Source organism: Phascolarctos cinereus, unplaced genomic scaffold (genome assembly GCF_003287225.1).
Source record: "Phascolarctos cinereus isolate Bilbo 61053 unplaced genomic scaffold, phaCin_HiC Scaffold_1;HRSCAF=81, whole genome shotgun sequence".
Lineage (NCBI taxonomy): Eukaryota > Metazoa > Chordata > Mammalia > Diprotodontia > Phascolarctidae > Phascolarctos > Phascolarctos cinereus.
In genome coordinates this window covers 46,590,385-46,609,581 of record NW_027555514.1, presented here as the reverse complement: position 1 = coordinate 46,609,581, position 19,197 = coordinate 46,590,385, and the positions used below count along the sequence as shown (strand labels likewise).

General features: G+C 44.9%; 2 protein-coding genes across 6 annotated transcripts in view; both read left to right on the top strand.

Annotated features, from left to right (window-relative positions):
• Positions 1-508: 508 nt before the first annotated feature.
• Positions 509-14,340, top strand: TMPPE (transmembrane protein with metallophosphoesterase domain). 3 transcript variants are annotated; one of them, XM_078151766.1, is made up of 2 exons: positions 509-724; positions 4,948-14,340. In XM_078151766.1, the coding sequence occupies exon 2, from the start codon at positions 5,038-5,040 to the stop codon at positions 6,373-6,375; it is 1,338 nt and encodes a 445-aa protein (XP_078007892.1). In that variant the 5' UTR covers positions 509-724; positions 4,948-5,037; the 3' UTR covers positions 6,376-14,340. The 3 variants fall into 3 exon arrangements, with proteins under 3 accessions (XP_078007892.1, XP_020843059.1, XP_020843060.1); XM_020987400.2 differs by lacking the exon at positions 509-724 and adding an exon at positions 981-1,071; XM_020987401.2 differs by lacking the exon at positions 509-724 and adding an exon at positions 988-1,071 and having other exon boundaries at positions 4,952-14,340.
• The window catches only part of GLB1 (galactosidase beta 1), a 78,634-nt gene continuing 60,322 nt past the window's right edge, over positions 886-19,197 (top strand). The window contains exons 1-2 of one of the 3 annotated variants that reach the window (XM_078151757.1): positions 886-1,071; positions 18,492-18,655. In XM_078151757.1, the coding sequence (XP_078007883.1) occupies positions 943-1,071; positions 18,492-18,655 (293 nt within the window). In that variant the 5' untranslated portion in view covers positions 886-942. Of the gene's footprint in view, positions 1,072-18,491; positions 18,727-19,197 lie in introns of those variants that run through there. The other 2 variants (XM_020987397.2, XM_078151759.1) reach the window with 2 other exon arrangements.

The window sequence follows — 19,197 nt, the reverse complement described above, 5'->3', positions numbered from 1 at the left end:
GGAGAGTGGGACCAGTCAGTCATGCTACAAGCATTTATTAAGTGCCTACTATGTGCCAGGAGCTGCGCTAAGGCCAGGACCAACTGGACAGGAAGACAAGCCTGGACTTTTCTTTTGACGTGTGAATGATGGTGTCCGAACCCCCAGCGTTTCCCACTTTTTCAACTCTCTAGGCTTTAACTTTAGGGCCGAAGGGTGGGGTCCAAGTCACCAAATGTCATTTGAAGGTAGGAGACTGCTGGATAAGCAAAGTCAGAAAGTCCTCTGGAAAGCAGAGATATCTTTACAATCGCACTTCTGGGCCCTTTCCCCCCAGGAGATGCCGTCACGTGTTCCACGTGGAGCTCAGGAGCAGAACGTAAAACAAAAACAATCCCGCCCCCACCCCCCTCTTGCTGTCAGCCCCTAGGCCAGCCGGGCAGCGTTGATGATGCAAGCTCTGCAGATAGCGGCTGAGGGTATGTAAGCAGCGGCAGGCTGGCCACAGGGCTAGAAGGAGGCGGCGGAGGTGACTCGGAGGAGGAGGGGGAGGAGACTAGCCGGGAGAGGCCGGCTCGGGGCTGGGGCTAGAGTGCCATCCGGTGACTCAGGGCGGGCCCCGCAGGGCTCCTCTTGCTCGTACGGCTCGGCTCACGTGGCTAGGGCATCGGTCATGTCTCTTCGGGCGCTCTGGCGTTTCCTGCTTCTGCAGCCGCTGTTGACGGCCGCGGGGCGCAGTCTGCAGGTACTGTGCTCGGAGGGGAGGGGGCCGGCCTGGGGCCCGGGCTGCAGTAGGAGCAGCAGCAGCAGCAGCAGCAGCAGCTCCGACTGCAGCTCCTGTCCGGCCAAGCCACCCCCTCCCAACCCCTCCTCATCTGGGTGTTCTTCCGGGACCCCACGCGAAGGGTGTGTCGCGCCGTTTGTGCGTGGGTTGGGCGGGACGCAGTGTTCTCCTGCCGGGGGATGTGTGGTAATACGTGTTGTGTTGGTGCTTGCGTGGTGGTGAAAGCAGATGCTGTAGCGGGGTGCAGAGGGCTGGCTCGCCACTCGCATCTACTGGATGCTTCTGGAGACAGGGTGCTGGGCTCCCAGGTGAGCTGCAAGCTGGGGGCTGGGCGCTGGCGGCTGGCTTCTTCCCGCTCCTCTTCCTCGAGTTTCACGCTAGGAAGGCTGGCGGTTCCGGACCTTCCTCCGACTCTGCCTGTCTGTCCCCGGCCCGGGAGGCTTTTGTTTTACCTCCGCACTCTCCTGCGCAGTGGGCAGCAGTTGGGGTGGGGGTGGTGAGACGGAGAAAGCTTTCTTGAGCCTAGGGCCTGGCTGGGGTTTGGCTTGTTTGCTGGGGCACAGCTTCTTCCTCGCATTTCTTTCTTTTCTCGGGGTCAGGGAGGGCCATTCAGCCTGGGCATATTTGCCGAACTCTGCGCTGGCTTCTTTCCCAGGGCTGGAAGGATCGAGTCAAGTTTCCTACTTGGCCCCGGGGGAGGCTGGGCTGGAAAAAGGAAGTGGGGGTCCTGCTAGCATCTTAGCACTCCGGAGCGTTTGCGGAAGTCGGTGGCAGGAGCTCGTGGAGGAAATCCCCTCCTGGGCTCACGGAGTCAGTGCTGCCCGGCACCTTAGGGGCCGTCTGGGCCAACCCCTCCTTTTACAGGTGGGGAAACGGAGGCAAGAAGCCCGGCGACTTGCCCGAGACGTGGTAGCCTATTTCCACCCAGGGTCCGCTTTGGTTTGCTTGGTTTCCCAGGGGGCATTTCCCATCTTTGTCCCAGAAGTACTCAAATGAGTGCTTTTAAGCACTTTTAAGTTCTTAATACCCACCTCCAATTGGCCAGCTCAGCTCTGACAGCTTATCAGCAGGCTTGCCATGGTTTGAGCAGGAATTTTTAGTTGGGTGACCAGATGTGGGCAAAATTCACCATTGTACACAGTCAAAGGACGCTAGGATAGGGTGTGAGATGCATTTCTGCTGTAAAAGAAGGCAGAGGCGTGAGGGGTGGGGGCATACAAGTCACCTTGAAAGCATAGGCACCAGCTACCTGGGCTTGTTAAACATAGTATGGAGAGAAGCCTGGATCATTGAGTCATCAGGTGGGAGGTGAAATGCGTTATTGCTTGTGGATCTTGGCTTCCAGGATGGGGGCTGGGGAGGAAAGAATCATCCACCCACCTCTTGGTTGGAGAATGAGTGGGTGAATCAGAAACTCCCACAGCTCTGGCTTACTCTGTTTTCTGTTGGGAGAATGAAGGAATTCCTTAGCCAGCAAGCAATGGGACATTTTGTTTTTTATAAAGCAGAATTTAGTTGAATAAAATTTCACTTTTTGATGATAATTATTCAGGACACCTTGCATACCCAGTTTAAAAATGTTTTTGATAAAAGGCACAGAACTCTAAAAGCAGAGTCAGCAGCAGTATTATTGGTTTTATTTAAAAATTTTTATTTTGTTAAACGTTTTCCAATTTACATGTAAAATTTTTTTAACATTCTTTTTTTAGAATTTTGAATTCCCTCAGGTTCCTTCCCCACCCATTGAAAAGCAATCAGTATAAGGGGCAGCAGTGGATAGCACTCTAGCCCTGGATTCAGAAGGACCTGAGTTCAAATCCAGCCTCAGACACTTGACACTAGCTGTATGACCCTGGGCAGGTCACTGAACCCCAATTGCCTCACCAAAAAGGAAAAAAAAAATCTGAGGCAGGAGGGTCTTAATTTGGTATCCCTGCATAGATTTTTAGAGAGGGCATCCATTTCACTAACCTTTAACAGAATTTGAACATTTCTTTCAATTATTTAAAAACATTATTGTGAGAAGGGGTCCATCACCAGGATGCCAAAGGGGTCCATGACTCTGGACTAAGGGAAGGGTAATTTAAAAGCTGGGTATTGGCCCAAATAAAATCAAATGAGATAATAGTTAAAAAAAAAGCATGTACCTGGCTTTGAAAATTATATATATATATATATATAATATATATATATATATTATATATATATACATACACATACATAAATATATATATGTGTATATATTTGTGTATATATATGTATATATACACATCTACTTAGAAAACCACATGCCTGGCACTGTAAATTTACATATATGTATATATTTACAAAATTCATGCCAAGCACTTCTAAATTTATGTATATTTTTATTTATAAAAGCATATACCTGGCACTGTAAATTTAAATATATTTATTTATAAAAGCAAATACCAGGCACCATAAATTTACGTATATTTATTTATAAAAGCATATGCCTGGCACTGTGAAGATGCATGTATGCATGCATATTTATATGTGCATATGTATATGTGTATCCCCCATATAGCCTCCAGCTCCTTGAGAATTCCCTATCAGACAGGTTAGGATCCTCCCAGGGGCTCTTAGATTCCAAGGTACAAGGCCAGTGATGAATTCCAAGGTTCAAGACCAGTTTGCTGTTAGTGAACTACAGGCCATGTCAATGCAGGTTATATGAATGCTGTGAACTGGCTTCTTCTAACTCATGAGTGTTCCCCTTTTAGTCCCTTCTTTCTAGACTTTAAGATATTAAAATAGTCTGCTACAAAATTACCACCCCCACTTAATGTATAATTTCCTATGATTTCAGTATAGGAAAATTTGAAAACTAGCAGTCTAATTTTGTTCTTGGGAACATTCTGGCTTACTTTAAGGAAATCACAGGAATATAGATTGACAGTTGGAGGGGACCTCAGAACTCATTTAATCCAAGTATTTTACAGTTGAGGAAACTGAGGCATAGTCAATAAGCATTTGTTTAAGCCCCTGTTCTGTGCCAGGCGAGAGAATATGTGAATTGCCCAAGGTCAGATGGGAGATATAGAGCTAGAAGGGACCTTTGAGGTCTTCTAGCCCATCCCCCTCCATTTTTTTTTCCAGCAAGGAAGTTGGGGTTGAATGACTTGCCCAGGGTCACATAGCTAGTAAGTATTAAGTGTCTGGTCTGAGCCCAGACTTGAACTCAGGTCCTCCTGACTCCAGGGAAAGTGCTCTATCCACTGCACCACCTACCAGCCCCATCCCCTCTGTTTTACAGATAAGAGAAACTGAGACCCAGAGGAGTTAACTTTAGATTTGCTGAGAGTTATAGTCTGAGTGTCTGAGGTGGGATTTGAACCCAGGTCTTCCTGATTCCAAGCCCAGCATTCTGTCCATTATACCAAGTAACGGGTTCTAGATTTGGACTTGGGTGCTCTGACTCCAAATTCATGACTTTTCCCCCTGCTAATTAAGGTGACAACATGGGTTCAAACCATTTAGAACTCTGCTTAGGCCACACTTAATACCTTGAGGTGCAAATAGACCATAGGAGGCAAGTGTAGAGCCCCTATTTCATTTGTAACCTTTTAAGGTATCACTCTGCTTTGCATTTGATTCAGTAATATTAATAGAAGATTTTTTTTAAGGTTTACATATCACCTTGTCTTTTTTCCTTTCCAACAACCCTATGAGGAAGGGGCTACTATCATTCCCATTTTGAGGAGACTGATCCTGAGAGAATTTAAGGGATTTGTCCAGGGTCCCACGAGATTTGAATCCAGGTCTTCCTGATTTTTTCTCTCTACCTCTCACACTACTCCTGCCTTTCTCTGCCAGCTGCATCTTTCAAAGGGGTCTTTGAGCCTACCTCTGTATAGAAAGCACTGCAATCCATGGAGATAGTCTCATCTTGAAAATTTCATTCTAGTAGGCATCATAGTGCCCCTCACATTCACAGTGACCTGGACAAAGCCGCTCTAGCATTTTGTGTGTGTGTGTGTGTGTGTGTGTGTCTGTCTGTCTGTGATATGTATGTTCATTTTTCAATCATGAAGTCCTAACTGCCTGCTGCCTCTCTTTGTTTAGTTCAGGATAGGGGAGGGTAGGATTTGGGCAGATTTCCTTTTGTGTAGGGGAAAGGGATACTTGGATATTGAAAAAGAGCTGACGCAGGTTCCTGGTTGCAGGCAGACCCGACCTGGACTCATCTTCCCAGCTGGAGTGCTGCCTAAAGGACCTCCTCCCATTTGGACATCTCTCCCTGGGGAGCCAAAACAATGATTGTCCTCAGACCGCTGTCCCTGGAGGCAAAGGCCGGCTTGGCTGCGGCTGGAGTCTTCTTCTCCATCATGGTATCCCGGACCTTCCTGTTGGGAAACCTGGAGATTGGGGTGCGGCGCTGGCTGTTGAGGCTACAGACGGCCCTGTTTGCCAACGTGCTTATGCTGATTGGCTCCGTGTACATTTGGAGGAGAACGGTCACTCCCCTGTACCACTCCCCTGCGGTTGAGTGGAGGTGTTTGTGGCCCTGGAAGGTGGCCATCTTGGCCTTCCTGGGCTTGGCCCACTCTAGCTTTTTCACCATGCTCTTTCTTGTGGCCGAGGAGCCCTACCTGCTCACCATGGTGGCCTACTCTAGCCTTGGTGCTTATATCATTATGATTTTCTTCCTCTTTATCCTTGGTTGCATGGAGCAGGGGTTCCAGCTCTTGGCCTGGAGGGGGGGCAGGGTCAGCAGAAGCATTGATAAGACCAGGAAGACGGTCCTGAAGCCTGTCCTGGCTGTGGCTGTGACCGCCGTGCTCAGTGTGGTTGGGCTTCTCAATGCCGCCCAGCCTCCGGCGGTGAAGACCGTGGAGGTGCCCATTCACCAGCTGCCGCCGTCGATGGACAACCTGAAGGTTGTGCTCCTCTCAGACATCCACCTGGGCCCCACGGTCGGCAGGACCAAGATGGAGTTGTTTGTGCGCATGGTGGAGGCTCTCAAGCCGGACGTCACTGTGATAGTGGGGGACCTGTCTGACGCCGAGGCCTCCGTCGTCAGGACGGCCGTGGAGCCCCTGGGCCAGCTGTATTCTCGCCTCGGCACCTACTTTGTCACAGGGAACCATGAGTACTACACGTCCGATGTCAACAACTGGTTTGACCTCCTCAAGTCCCTGAATGTCCAGCCCCTCCACAATGAGAATGTGAAGATCACCACCTCTGGGACAACGTCAGCGAAGGGTGAAGATGACTGGATCTGCCTGGCCGGGGTGGATGACATCGCGGCGGACACCTTGCATTACTTCGGCCATGGCATGGACCTGAGCAAGGCTTTGGACGGCTGTGGCCCTGACCGCGCCTCTATCTTATTGGCTCACCAGCCCCTGGCGGCCAAGCGGGCCCTTCAGGCCCGGCCAGACATCAACTTGATCCTTTCTGGGCATACCCATGGTGGGCAGATCTTCCCGCTGAATGTGGGCGCTTACTTGCTGAACCCCTTCTTTGTTGGGCTGTACAAAGTGGGGCAGAGTACCTTTGTGTATGTCAGTCCGGGGACAGCCTATTTTGGGATACCAATGAGACTGGGAAGCCGGGCAGAAATTACAGAGATCATCCTTCACTCTCCCTGAACCCGAAGCCTTTTTCTCAACTTCTCTGCCCTCCCCTCACCCATTCCCAATTCAGATGATTTTGTCTGCCTTAACCTGTACTGATCCACCCTCTTTAGCCTTACAAACAGATAGTGGGCTGCTAGCCCAGGTTGAGTTGGAATTGATAATGGTATGATGTCAAGAAATCAGATTTCTTATTTTTCTATGTAAGTGGGGAAGGGCAGGTTGGTTAAATATTTATGGGGGAAAGTCATCTTTTCCTATTTATTTGTTCGGGGCAAGGAGCTGTTTGGAACAGACACACTGTAATGTCCAAGATCTTTAGATGATAGGGGAATGTTGAATATTTAGCAATATGTATTTTTTTCTGTTAGGACTTTCTTTTTCAGGATTTAACTCAAACAGGTTTCCAGGGACTTTCTGATTCAGGACCTTTTTTTTAGAAAGAGTTAGTGGGAAGGCCAAAGAGGAAATAAATAGTCTCTCTTTCCAGTTCCATCCATCTTTCTACCAGCTACTCTGGAAATGCAACTAACACAAAGACAGAAAAAAATCTTGGTTTCCTTATTTTCTATTAAAATCCTGACAGTATCAAATTCTGCCATATAGACCTAGATCTCATAGTCCTCCAAAGTACTTGACTGAAATAATTAACTACCAGCCACCTGTCCTAGAGAGATGTTACCTAATTAACTCTTATCCCTTCAGCTTTTGAAGAAAAACTACATAAAGCCTTGAGTGTTGCAGTTAAAACCTGTTAATAATATGAATACATTTGTATAACTCTTACACTGTATGTAATGGTTCGGCATACCCTTTGTGGTAGGTTGGATGAATGGTAGTCTTCTCATTTAAAGATGGCACCTACCTTCCAGGGTTGGTTGTTATGAGGATAAAATGAAATATTTGTAAAGCTCTTTGCAAACCTTAAAGCACTATATAGATCCTAGTTGTTAGTATTATTTGCAGAAGAGACTGAGGGCTCAGAGAGGTTCAGATGAACCACCCAGGTTCACACAGCTGGAAGATGTGAGGCAGAATTCAGGTACATTGACTGATAGTGCTGGGCACTCTTTCAGTGACCCCAAGCTGCTTTGTATAGCTGGCTGATTCCTACGCAGTATTTAATTTTTGAATTTACCAGAGCTGGGATTCCTTCCTTCCTTGGGACACCCTTTCAAGTTACTAGCAAACTAATTTATTTTGCTGCAGGTTAAATATTCATTGGCTCCATGGCTCAGGAATTGGGGGTAGGGGGCATCTGGTTTCTCAGGGACATGGTAAACTGACAAAGGGGACAGAGTTTGCCTTCCCTCCCCACTTAGCCTCCCAATGATTATTAAGTCAAGACTTGAATATGGTTGTTAGCCACTAAGCAAAGACTCATAGGAAGATGCATAGAGTCCTAGACTTGCAGCTGGAAAATGGACCTTAGTTACTGTACAATCCAGTTTCTTCATTTTATAGATGAGGAAACAGGTCCAGGGAAGTTAATCATCAGAAGTGGCATTTGAACCCAGGACCTTGGACTCCAGAATCAGTGTCATGCTTCTACTCTGGGTGTGAAGAATTCTCCCCAAACTCCAGAGAGATTCTCTGCCCATTCATGTTAGCCTGTCATACCCGGTATGGTCTCCAAATTACCCAGTGTCATTTAAATGGGAGCAACTCTGTACCTTTTGTGGGGCCTTTCCCTTCCATAGCACCCTAATTTTGGAAGAGCCCTCTGTCAGCGATCCAGTGACTTCTGCAGAGGAGGTCTTTACCTGTGCCTGCCCATTTAGGGAATAGCAAACCCAGCAGCACTGGATGGGCTCTGGTCCTGTAAGCCTGGGTAACTAATGATCACAGGCGTGGTGGGCTTCAGACACACGCCCACCGGGCATCTTATTAGCAGTGGACGATCCCAGAGTTGAATTGGAATTGAATAGACTGGGATTTTCACTTACCCATTTATTTTCCTGTTGCTTCAAGGGGACTGGCCCCTTGACAGAGACCATAGGAATTTACCACTATTTGAATGTGCTTCTGAATGGAAGCCCAAAGATACTTTTAAAAGCCCTGTTAACATGGGATCCTTCTCTGAACGTCTAGGATTAGACCTCAGGTACATAAGGAACGTTGGGCAGTTAATCCTGGGGAGAATGTTCTTATTGTGGAGGCCTCTCTATGTGTTAAACAATATTACTTGTATGTATAAAAATACTTTTTGAGTTTGTTTTACTGTATGCAGCTTGATTTTTTAAAAATATCTTCATTGGCCGTTGATGTCAACTGGCCTAATCTGAAAAGGCTTATTTTCTTAATAGATTTCGAGCTGGAAAGCCCTTGGCAGACATCTGGACCAATCCTTTTACTTTAAAGCTGAGGACACTTAAGTTTTTAGAAATGAAATGGCCTGCCCGTAGCCACCCAGATAGTTAAGTGAGAGAGACTAGATTCAAACCCAGGTCTTCTGACTTCAAATCCGACTTTCAGTGCCGTAGGAAGGTGCATTTTTCCCTTTCCTTTTTCTCTCATCTTCTTCCTGTTAGGGTATCACAGTTAGAAAGTAGTATGGTCTGCAATTCTGTTTCCCAACTTGAAACGTCCTAGGGACCAGGAAGGTATCTAAAGTCCCCACTGGACCACTCAGCTCGCCATGGTCTTAGTGTTCAGGCTCTCAGCAGCTGGGAGGAGTAGAGGAGGAGTGAGAGTGGGTGAAGGAGAGGAGGGCAACCAGAGCTGGAAAGAAGCCTGAAGCTAGAGTAGAAAAGAGCCACATGCTAGCAGAGGCTTCAAGAAGTGAGGAGCACTGGTAGGAAGGGGTTGGGGGCCCAATCAGAGTCATTGCTTTCTGTGGAGTAGAAAGAAGACACTACTCAACTCCAGGTAGATACTACCTACAGCCTTCTGGTAATAGAGCAGCAGGTGGGGAGCATGGATGTTGGGTGCGCCCTGTGCCTCAGTTTCCTTCTCAAATGTTACTTTTTAAAGTTTGAATTCAGCGAAGGGATTGTTCCCTTAAGGATCCTTGCAGTTCTAAAATACCATGACTGCTGGATGCTTTTTCTTCTTCTGGTGTGATGTGCCTTGCATATAGTAGGCACTTAATAAATGCTGGCTAATTAATGGGGTGAAGAGTCAGACAACAATTAATTGATCAGCAGCTAGGTGTTGAAATGGATAGAGCATCTGGCCTAGAGTCAGGAAGACCTGAGTTCAAATCCATCCTTAGAGATTAGTTGTGTGACTCTGGGAAAACCCTGTTTGCCTTAGTTTCCTGATCTGTAAAATGGGTGGAGAAGGAAATGGCAAACCATCCCATTCTCTCTTCCAAGAAAACCCCAAATGGGGTCACAAAGAGTCTGACGTGACTGAAATGACTGAACGACCACGACAGATTAATTGATCCATATGTTTGTCATTCTTCAAAAATGTCTAGAATGATAGAATATTTACTTGAGCTTGGCACTAATGTGTGTTACCATGTGCAGGGTTGAGACCATCTACGTCCTTGGCAGAGCTTACTGTTTCAAAAGGAGATTGGATCTGCATGAGGGCACATATAATAAACATAAGTGATTTCAGCCATTAATAAGTATATCTATGTGGGTTTTCTTAAAGTGATGAAGGTATTTATTACTTAGTTCTTCCATGGAATTCTAGTCCTAAAAAGGGCTTTTTGGGATGTTCTTTTTTTTTTTTTTGGCAATTGGGGTTAGGGTCACACAGCTAGTAAGTGACAAGTGTTTGGTCTGAGGCTGGATTTGAACTCAGGTCCTCCTGACTCCAGGTTTGGTGCTCTATCCACTACACCACCCAGCTGACTCCTTTTGGGATGTTCTTGTCCAGCATCCTCCTCTTACAAATGAGGGAATGAGGGGCTAAAGAGATAAAAATACCAGTGTGGGCACCAGGTAGTGTTTGTTTTCAGCAGTTATCCCTTGTATTTTGTTCCTTTCCAAGCATTTGTGCCTGGCTCGGTCTCCTAGGAGTGCCCAGTTAATTGTGCCTCTCTACATGGCTGTTAGTTCCTTGCATGTTCTTGAATCAGAATTTTACACATGGGAGGGACTATAGGGGTCTTTTAGTCTAATCCATAGTTCATCAGGCTTCTTTGTAACATTTAAGATGAGGTCATCCCAACTCCGGTGGTCAGCTTGACATCCTGCCCACTACTTCCTTAAAAAATTAATAAAGAAAAAAACTTTTGAATCCCAAATTCTTTCTCGCTTTCCAGCCCCTCCTCCACCTATTGAGAAGGCAAGTAATATGATACCCATGATACATGTTGAAGTCACGCAAGACGTATTTTGGTGGTGCTCACCACTTCCAAGACCCAGTTATTGCACTCTTGCCGTCTGGCCTTTACAAGATCAAAGAAAACCATAATTATGAGGGACATGTAGTCCAATCCATACTTGAATGAGAATTCATTCTCTGTCACACCAGTACAAGAAAGGAATCTCACCCGACAAGTTCTGATGACCCCATTCCCTTGGAGATCTCTGGTGAGGAGGAAGTGATGATCTCCCTGAGTGCCCTTTTTCCATGCTGGACAGCTCTCAGTGTTAGGAAGCTGTTTCTCACATCCCACCTAAATTAGAATTTTTTACAACGTCCATCCATGATTACCATCCATCCGTGGTTACTGGTTCTACCTCGAGACCAAGGGGAAGAACACTAGCCCCTTTAAGTACTTGAAGATGGCTCCCATTCCCCTCCGCCCACAGTCCCCATTTGAGTGCGCTCGGCTTTCTATGCTCTTCTGCCGTTGCAGGGCCTTTTTAGCCTTCCCCTTTTTTAACAGTACTGGCTTTTGTCCCCTGTCTCCTCAGAGGAGTGATATTAACCCATTTTCTTTGATCTTGCTGCCCTTTAACTCTGCTCCTTCCTTGTCCTCACTTATACTTTCCTTTGTAGCATTTACCTTTTAGATTCCTCTACAGATTTCATCAGCTTATCACTTCAGCTTATCACTTCATCAGTCATTCCTATATATGTTGAGAAATGCATTTCAGATGTTCATCTCAAGGGTGCCTCAGGAGACCCCCTCATGGTAGTCATCTCTTTAACTGCAGGAGGCCTCAGTTGAACCAGTTGTCCTGAAATTCGTCCTTTCTCAGGTTCATGCCTTTGTGGAAAAAAGACATCATGGGATTTGGGGGGGGGTAGTGTTTGTTAGGCCTGATGGCTGTGATGGATGCACACCTTCCTTTTTATTCCTCTGGTGAGTACAAGAGTTGGTTTTAGGGGTGGGGATCCTGGGCTGGTTTAAGTGATTGTCTCCAGGGTCCCTCTCAAATCTAGGATGCTATGGCTTTATGGGCAACTTCTGTCAAGCCACCTTCCACCTTCTTCCTCCATAATTTTTCCCTCTTTCCCCTTGGTTACGAGAACCAGCATACTTCACACACAAGTTTCATGGAATGACCCAGAGATGACCCAGGAGTCATTGTGTCCCACAAGCCATTTTCTCCATTAGTCCCATTTACCTTGTACTTACCAGGTTCAGTCTGATGGTGCCTCCCTTCTGGCTTTTGAACAGCTCATAGGAACTTTCTTTAGTAGTCATGCCAAAATAAATCTTTCTCCTTCATCTGTGACCCAGGTAATCCTGGCATGGCCTTATTCCCTTCTGGGTCTTTGTGAAATGTCTACTAAGTTTAATGTTGCCATCCTCCCTCCACCTTTCTGCCCACTAAAATTCTATTCATCTGTCATGCGTGACCAGCTCATATCCTGCCCTCTCTCACAGGCCTTTCTACCCAAGAGTCAACTCCTGCGTAGAACCAGACTTCTTCCTCCTTGGTGTTCTTCTAACTCCTCCCTCTTTTTTGCACTTGGTGAATATTTAGCATAGTGCCTTGCATGTAGTAGGGGCTTAATGTTTATTGATTTGACATTCCATATTTTATTTTCTGACAAACTGTTTTATTTTCCTTACTAGAAGCCTCTTGAGATCAAGGGCCGTGTTTTAATCATCTTTGCATCCCCTTCAGTACTTCCCCTGGGTGTTTTTCCATGTAATTAATTCTCTTGAATTAGAGGAATTATGGGATGGTAATCTTACTATATTTAGAAGTGAAAGTAGCCCAGGGGCCATCTAGTATATCCTCATTTAACAAATGAACAAATAGAGATTTAAAGAAGAGGGTGTGGCCTTATAGGAGTGCCTTCCTGTGGCTATAGGAATATCTAACCTGAACTCCATACCAGAAGAGGGCTCATCGTGGGGAAGGGGTGGATGTAGTCATTGATTTGGAGCCAAAAGGGACCTCAAGGGCCAGCTGGTTTAATCCCTTTATTTTTAACAGATGTGGTAACAGGTCAAGTTTCAGAGGTGAGAGTCAAACCCACATCCATCCTCTTTCTTCCTGGTCCTCCTTCATCTTAGTGCCTTCCTTCTGAGACTACTCTTGACTTCTCCTGTGTATATGTTGTTTGTAACCTCAAATGGAGTCACAAAGAGTCAGGAATAACTAAAAAACAACTGTACAACAGCAAACAGTTGTATGCAGGTTGTCTCCCCCTATTAGACTGAGAGCAGGGATGGTGTTTTTGGTTTTGTTTGTTTGTTTGTTTGTTTTGGCTTTTATTTGTACCCCAGTGCTTAGCATGGCGATTGGCATGTGGTATGTGCTTCATAAATGCTTGTTGCTTGGATTAACTCTAGAATCAGTACTCTTTCTCCTGTACTAGATTCCTTCTTGGCTCCACTGTGAAGTGGTCTTTGGGATCACTTGACACACCCCGATGGTTTGAACCTCTTGAGAAACCCTGACACATTTCCAGATCTTTCCAATGGAGCATTAGCATGGTAGCTCATTGGAGAGACTAGGGAAGTCAAATATGGAAATGTTAAAAAAAAAACCCAGCATGTTGGCCAGCAGGTGGCAGTGTTTTGTAGGAAGTGGAGCTCTGGGCTTCGAGTCTGAGGACCTGGCTTTGAATTCCACCCCTGTTATTTGACTGCTCTGTGATTCCTCATCTGTGAAATGGGAGTAACAGGAGATAATAGGTTATCTCTAGGGCTGTTAAGAGGATTCAGTGAGATGATGTATGCAGCACACTTTGCCACCCTCAAAAATGCTCTCCATAAATGGTAACTATTATTAGGTGATAAGTTTCTGACCATACTAACCCATCAAATATAGCTCTTTCTTGACAGACTAGTAGCTCAGATTCTCTGTCAATCATCAGCAAGCATTTAATGGGTGCCTACTATATACCAGGACTGTGTATGCTGTGGGAGTAGAAAGTCACAAAGAAAAAAAAGACTGCCCCTGTCCTCAAGTAGCTTCCATTCCAAAGGATTCTCTGAAACCTTGCAGCTGAGGTTACTCACATGAAGGACTCTTAGTGAAGTCTCAAGGCCATGGGGAGGGCTTATACCCAGTACATAACTGTGGAACTTGAGGGTGGCATGGCACACATCCCTCGTAACCATAGATCTCATGGCATGAAGCCTAAGTTGCTGCTATTAATGTTCTCACATGCTCTAGAAAATATCTGTTGTGATTATATTGTGCTGTAAACAGTTGCTTTTCCTTTCTCGCAGTCCTGAAATGTGCACAAATAATGTAACAAGAGCTGAGGCAAAGGGTAGAAAAATGGAGGGAATCTTCATAGATCCCCATTATGTGAATTGAATGTTATATGCAGTGTTTTAGGAAGGATTGTTGTCAGTGACTGTTGGAATATTTCAGCAGGAGAGATAACTTTGAAAAAGACAAGAGCAGTTAAGAAGCACTTATTTTATTATATGTCCACTGTGAGTTTCCACCTCTTCTGTTGCGTTAAGGAGTATTTATATCATGTCCATGTGAGGGATGATGATGGGGTCTGTGGTACGTATGTGTTTTGCTTTGCACTGAATTATTTCTGTAGCTAATGAGTTTTTCTGGAATCACATAAGTTGTAAACACTAGAATCTCAACAACAGCCAGACACTGCATTCTGATTATGAAATAAAAATGTCACACTTGGATTAACATTTCAGTGCTTGTGCCAGTTAATTTATTTGATTTTCCCCTGCAGATTGCTTGCCTAAGGCCCAAATATTTACCCAGTAAATCTTATCTCCTGGTCTGAATCCCTACCACCTGTCCCTGACTTATTTCTGGCCTTCACACCAATTTTTTTGTTTTTTTAACAGTAACCTGTATGTGGAACATGACATTCATTTTCAAATGTTCCTTCTCCCTTTATCCCATTAATGATGGGAGCTCAGGGCATGTGGTATAGCCATTACTATACTGTACTTATAGCTGGAAGACCTAGCTTCAAACCGTGTCTGAGATACTCTATGACCCTGGCCAGTCACTTAATTCAAGTAAACCTCAGTTTCTTCAACTGTGAAATGGGTGTGATAGCTCCTATCTTACAGTGCTGTTGTGTATAGATTTTTGTGAACTGTACTTACATAAATGTGAACTATTATATTATTCTTTTGAGATGTTTTAATATCTATCCTCCCTTCCTATTGTCACCATCCCAGTCCAAGACTTTATTTTTTCTACCTTGATTATTTTAATTGCTTATTAATTTCCTCTTTCTACTCTCTGATTCACAATTCACCAGATGGTCAGTCTTCCAGAGAGAGAGATAGAGACAGATAGACAGAAGCACTCTTGAAGGAAATACAAGAAAGTATTTTGTGGCCTCTGGCATCAGGGTGTTTATACTCTAAATGGGAAGAAAGAACCTTCACACATGAAGATTACAAGAACTCAAGACAATATATTGCTCCACAATATATTGAGGTTCAGTCACTTGGACCAGCAGTATCAGGAAAATTTCATGAGATGCAGTCAGAAGGCCTGCCATTTACTAGCTGTATACCCAGGGAAAGTAAGAGGTGGCCTTGTACTCTTACAGGCAGCTTTATGAGGTCGTTCAGTGTTTTCCTGAGCAAAGCTGTGTTGTGCACAGCTAACTCAGCTCACCACAAGAGCAAGGATCCTATACTAACTCTGAAGGGATGAGGCCAGCTTAACCTTCTGTCTCGAATGTGCATTGATGAGGCGGGAGACAAGATGGAAGCAACTCCGTTTCATTTTAACAAAGCATTCACTTAAGTAGTAAGGTAACAGGAACTTCTCAGGTTACAATGACGTAGAGCTCATGCTGTGCTAAGGACAGTGCATTCACATCCTGTGCACTTATCTGACTCCAATCACAGATAAACTGCTAATGACCGTACAATAACGAGGGGAGTTAAAGATTGTTAAAGATCCATAGAATGGAGCACCCAACCAGGTGACCTTTGCTCATGGATCAGTCACCCGAGAGGGCCTCCGCCCATCATTGAGATCTCATGAACAGCCTGTGGCCCTCTACATCCTTACACATCCCCAACAAAGCTGGGCTTGTCAGGTCCATGATTGTGTGGAACAAGGACAAACCCCAAGACTCATTTGCTTTGAATTTCTCAGAATCATACCAAGCAGTGGTGGACATAGTCATTCAGGAAGGACACAAGAAGACCTCTGCATTCCACTGTATCGTGCCCCCATGATTTGTCTGACTCAATGAAATAAAGCCACCTTCATCCAGACCTAGTAAGACCTCCAGGTAGTCTGTGGCCATTAGGGGCAATATGGTGGCTTCATAAAGAGCAACTTCTTTGAATGAATGCACCAATCTGAGCTTAAGCAAGCCCCAGGAGTTGTGACTCTGATTAAAATCATGAGTAGATCAAATAAGGGATGGGTAGGATTCCTTTGGAGTTGGGGGCTGTGCTTAGGTGCATTCACTGATCCCTCTGGTGTTTTGGTTTTCATGTTCCCCCTTTTCACCATCCGAGGGCAGACACCCAGTCTAACCAGCCCCATTAAAGGCAAAAGGGGAAAAAAATTCCAGTTACAGTGACTTTGAAGCCAGAGCATATTCTGGCTAAATTCTGCTTATTAAAAGACCCATAATACCTGTGTGACCTTGGACAAGTCACTCAAGCTTTATTTTATACATCAGATGTGCTGTGAGTATAATTTGGAAGTGATTTAACTGACACCCAGTCTTATGCAGCTGCTGATACTTGTGCTTTGGATGTGGCTGGAAGCATCCCAAGGATACTCCCAAATGGTAGAACCCACCTTTTTAAAAAATTGCAGGACCAATTTAAAGAAATCCCCATTGCCCTTTGTCAAGGAGACTGATGATTTCTGACCCCTCCTCCTGGTCTACTTGGCCTTTCTTGACGCAAACACGAATGCTGAGATGCCATCTAGATATGGCAGCCAAGAAAGTCAGTCTGACCCTGGGCTCCAGTTAAGAGGTGTATTTGATTCTGTTAAATTTAACATATTTAAATAATAAATACATTTAACATTTAATATGTTCAGTAGTTCAGTTTTATATACAAGCCTCTTTTTCTTTTTGTCATACATGGAAATATTGAGATCTCTTGATTTTTAAACTCATAATTTAAAAAGGTGGAAAATACCTAGAGAAATGTCATTTCCAAGAATAGAAAGGTGATAATTTTCCTCAACTTTTTTCCTGTTGGTGTGGTCTGGGGGCTGTAATTTAGGAAGGACGTTAATAGGCTTCTAGAATAGGGTTACCAGCATGGTGAAGAGTCTCAGTTTCATGCCCTGTGAAAATTGATTAGAAAAACTGGTGGAATACTGGGTAGAGGGGGACATCGTGGCAGTCTTCAGTTTTTTGAAGGGATGGGATGGCAAAAAGCGGTCAGAGTTGTTCATTTTGGCCCCAGACAGTGAGACCTAGAAATAGAGGGGGGAAGCTGCCAAGAGGCTTGAGGTAAGGGGGATCAGATTGCCAAGGCTCAGATAGCCAGTAGTGGGAGGGGGCTGCTCCAGGAGGAGGTCTGGGCTTCTTCCTCATTTTCAGGCCTTCGAAGCAAAGGTTGGTTGACATTGATTGGGTAGGTCACAGAGGGAATTCTGGTTCAGTTATTGATGAGGCTAGAATCGAGAGGTTTATAACTTCTGGGTTGTGAACTTTAAAAAATATTTTATTTTGAGTATTTCAGTAAATGAATTTCTTATGTATTTTATGTTGTGCATTTAAAAATCACTAGGCTGATTGTTGAAGCAGTCCAGGACTCAAAAAAATTTTTTTAGAACCCTTAGGGACTCTAGTTTCTGGGATTCCGTAATTCTGCTTTTCTCCACTAGAGGACAATAGTACCTTGGCTGTATTCTCTGTCTCAGGGAGGGTAACAGGATACGTCTCACTTCATCTTCATCATTTTCTCCTTGGGCCATGAGTATGACCTAGATAGTTACTGAGCAGAGGTCTCACAGTGACAGGGATATTTGCCTGTGGTTTCTCTTCTCATAGGTCGTAGGATTTGGAGCTGGAAGGGACTGTAAGAGGCTTACCCACTCCATTTTCTTCATTTTGGAGATGAAGAAATAGAAGATTTGAGTTTAAATCCTGCCTGTTGCTATCTGTGAGGCCTTGGGCAAATTACTTAACCGCTATGGGCCTGTGTTCCTCACTTGTAAAATAAAGGGGTTGGTCCCTTTATAACCCCTTTGTATAGGAACAGATCCCTACAGGCAGCACATTGACTTAGAACACCACAAATTAGCGTTATGGTGTGTTGTATTTTTATTTATTTGGTTAAACATTGCCCAGTTACATTTTAATCTGGTTCCTTTTATCTGGTATCTGAGGTCCCTTCCAGCAATAAATCTCTGATCCTGTGTCCTGTGGTACCTCATATAGCTAGTTATGTGCCAGAGATGGAGTTTGGACTCATATCATCCTGAGTCTAGATTTGGCTCCTAATCATAGGGTCCTGTACGTGCTTCCCATCTGCAGATACGATTTGAGTAGCGTGGATACTCTTACCCAATACCACAAAGGATGAGAGGCCTTTCTGCCCTTTGGTCTCAGTGGGCTGTTTTATCATTCTAGTTTTGTGTCGGTGTGTTCTGTAGCTTGGAGAGAAACTATAGGGAAAAAAAAATCATATCGTTTAGTTATTTAAGCTTGTTGCAGATTACAGATAAATGTGGTATTTTTAGATAAAGGTCCCTTTGTGATTTTATTCCAAGCTCCCAATGGCTTCTGCCAACTCCAGCAGGTGGAGCAGTGAGGCAATTCTGACGGAATCTTGTCTAAGAATGACTGAATGTACAAATTCACACACACGTTCGTTTTGTTGTTTTATACAGGCCAACAGAACCTTTAAGATAGACTACAATGGGGACCAGTTCCTCAAGGATGGCCAGCCGTTCCGCTACATCTCTGGGAGCATCCATTACTCCCGCATACCTCGGTTCTACTGGAAGGATCGTCTTCTCAAGATGAAGATGGCTGGGCTCAACGCCATCCAGACGTGAGTCACTAAGTACTTCTAAGGTTGGAATTGGGAATGAAGGCTGGCCTTGGGATCCCATCCCACTGGAAGTAAGTGGTCCTAAAGTCTCCCCATCAGCACCTGAAAAGAAGGGTTGATTGGGCAAGAGTATGGCTTACCAATGCAAGTAGGGATAGGAGTTTTTTGAGGGGTATGTTTTGTTTTTTGTGGTCAACTACCTCTCATTATCTCAAACGTTAGTAACTAGACCTTCATAATATTGTTGTGGTTATTATTATTTTGGTCCAGACCTGTGATCTTATCAGTGTTGGGAATTCCCAGTGTATGAACTCCATCCACCAATGTACTTTCCTGCTACTCATCCTAGAAAGTTGCCTGGGCCCCAGGTTAAGTGACTTGCTCATGGTCACACACAAGAGAAAAAGGAAGTTAGCATGTATCAGAGATGGGACGCAAGTACAGGTCTTCCCTGACTCCAAGGCTGGTGCTGGAATGTTAGCTTCTCTCTTTGTGTCCTTGGACAGTGCTGACATGTAGGTGCTTAATAGTGGATTGTTATT

Coding starts and splice junctions, on each gene's coding strand:
- TMPPE (XM_078151766.1), top strand. CDS start 5,038: ATGATTGTCCTCAGACCGCTGTCCCTGGAGGCAAAGGCCGGCTTGGCT.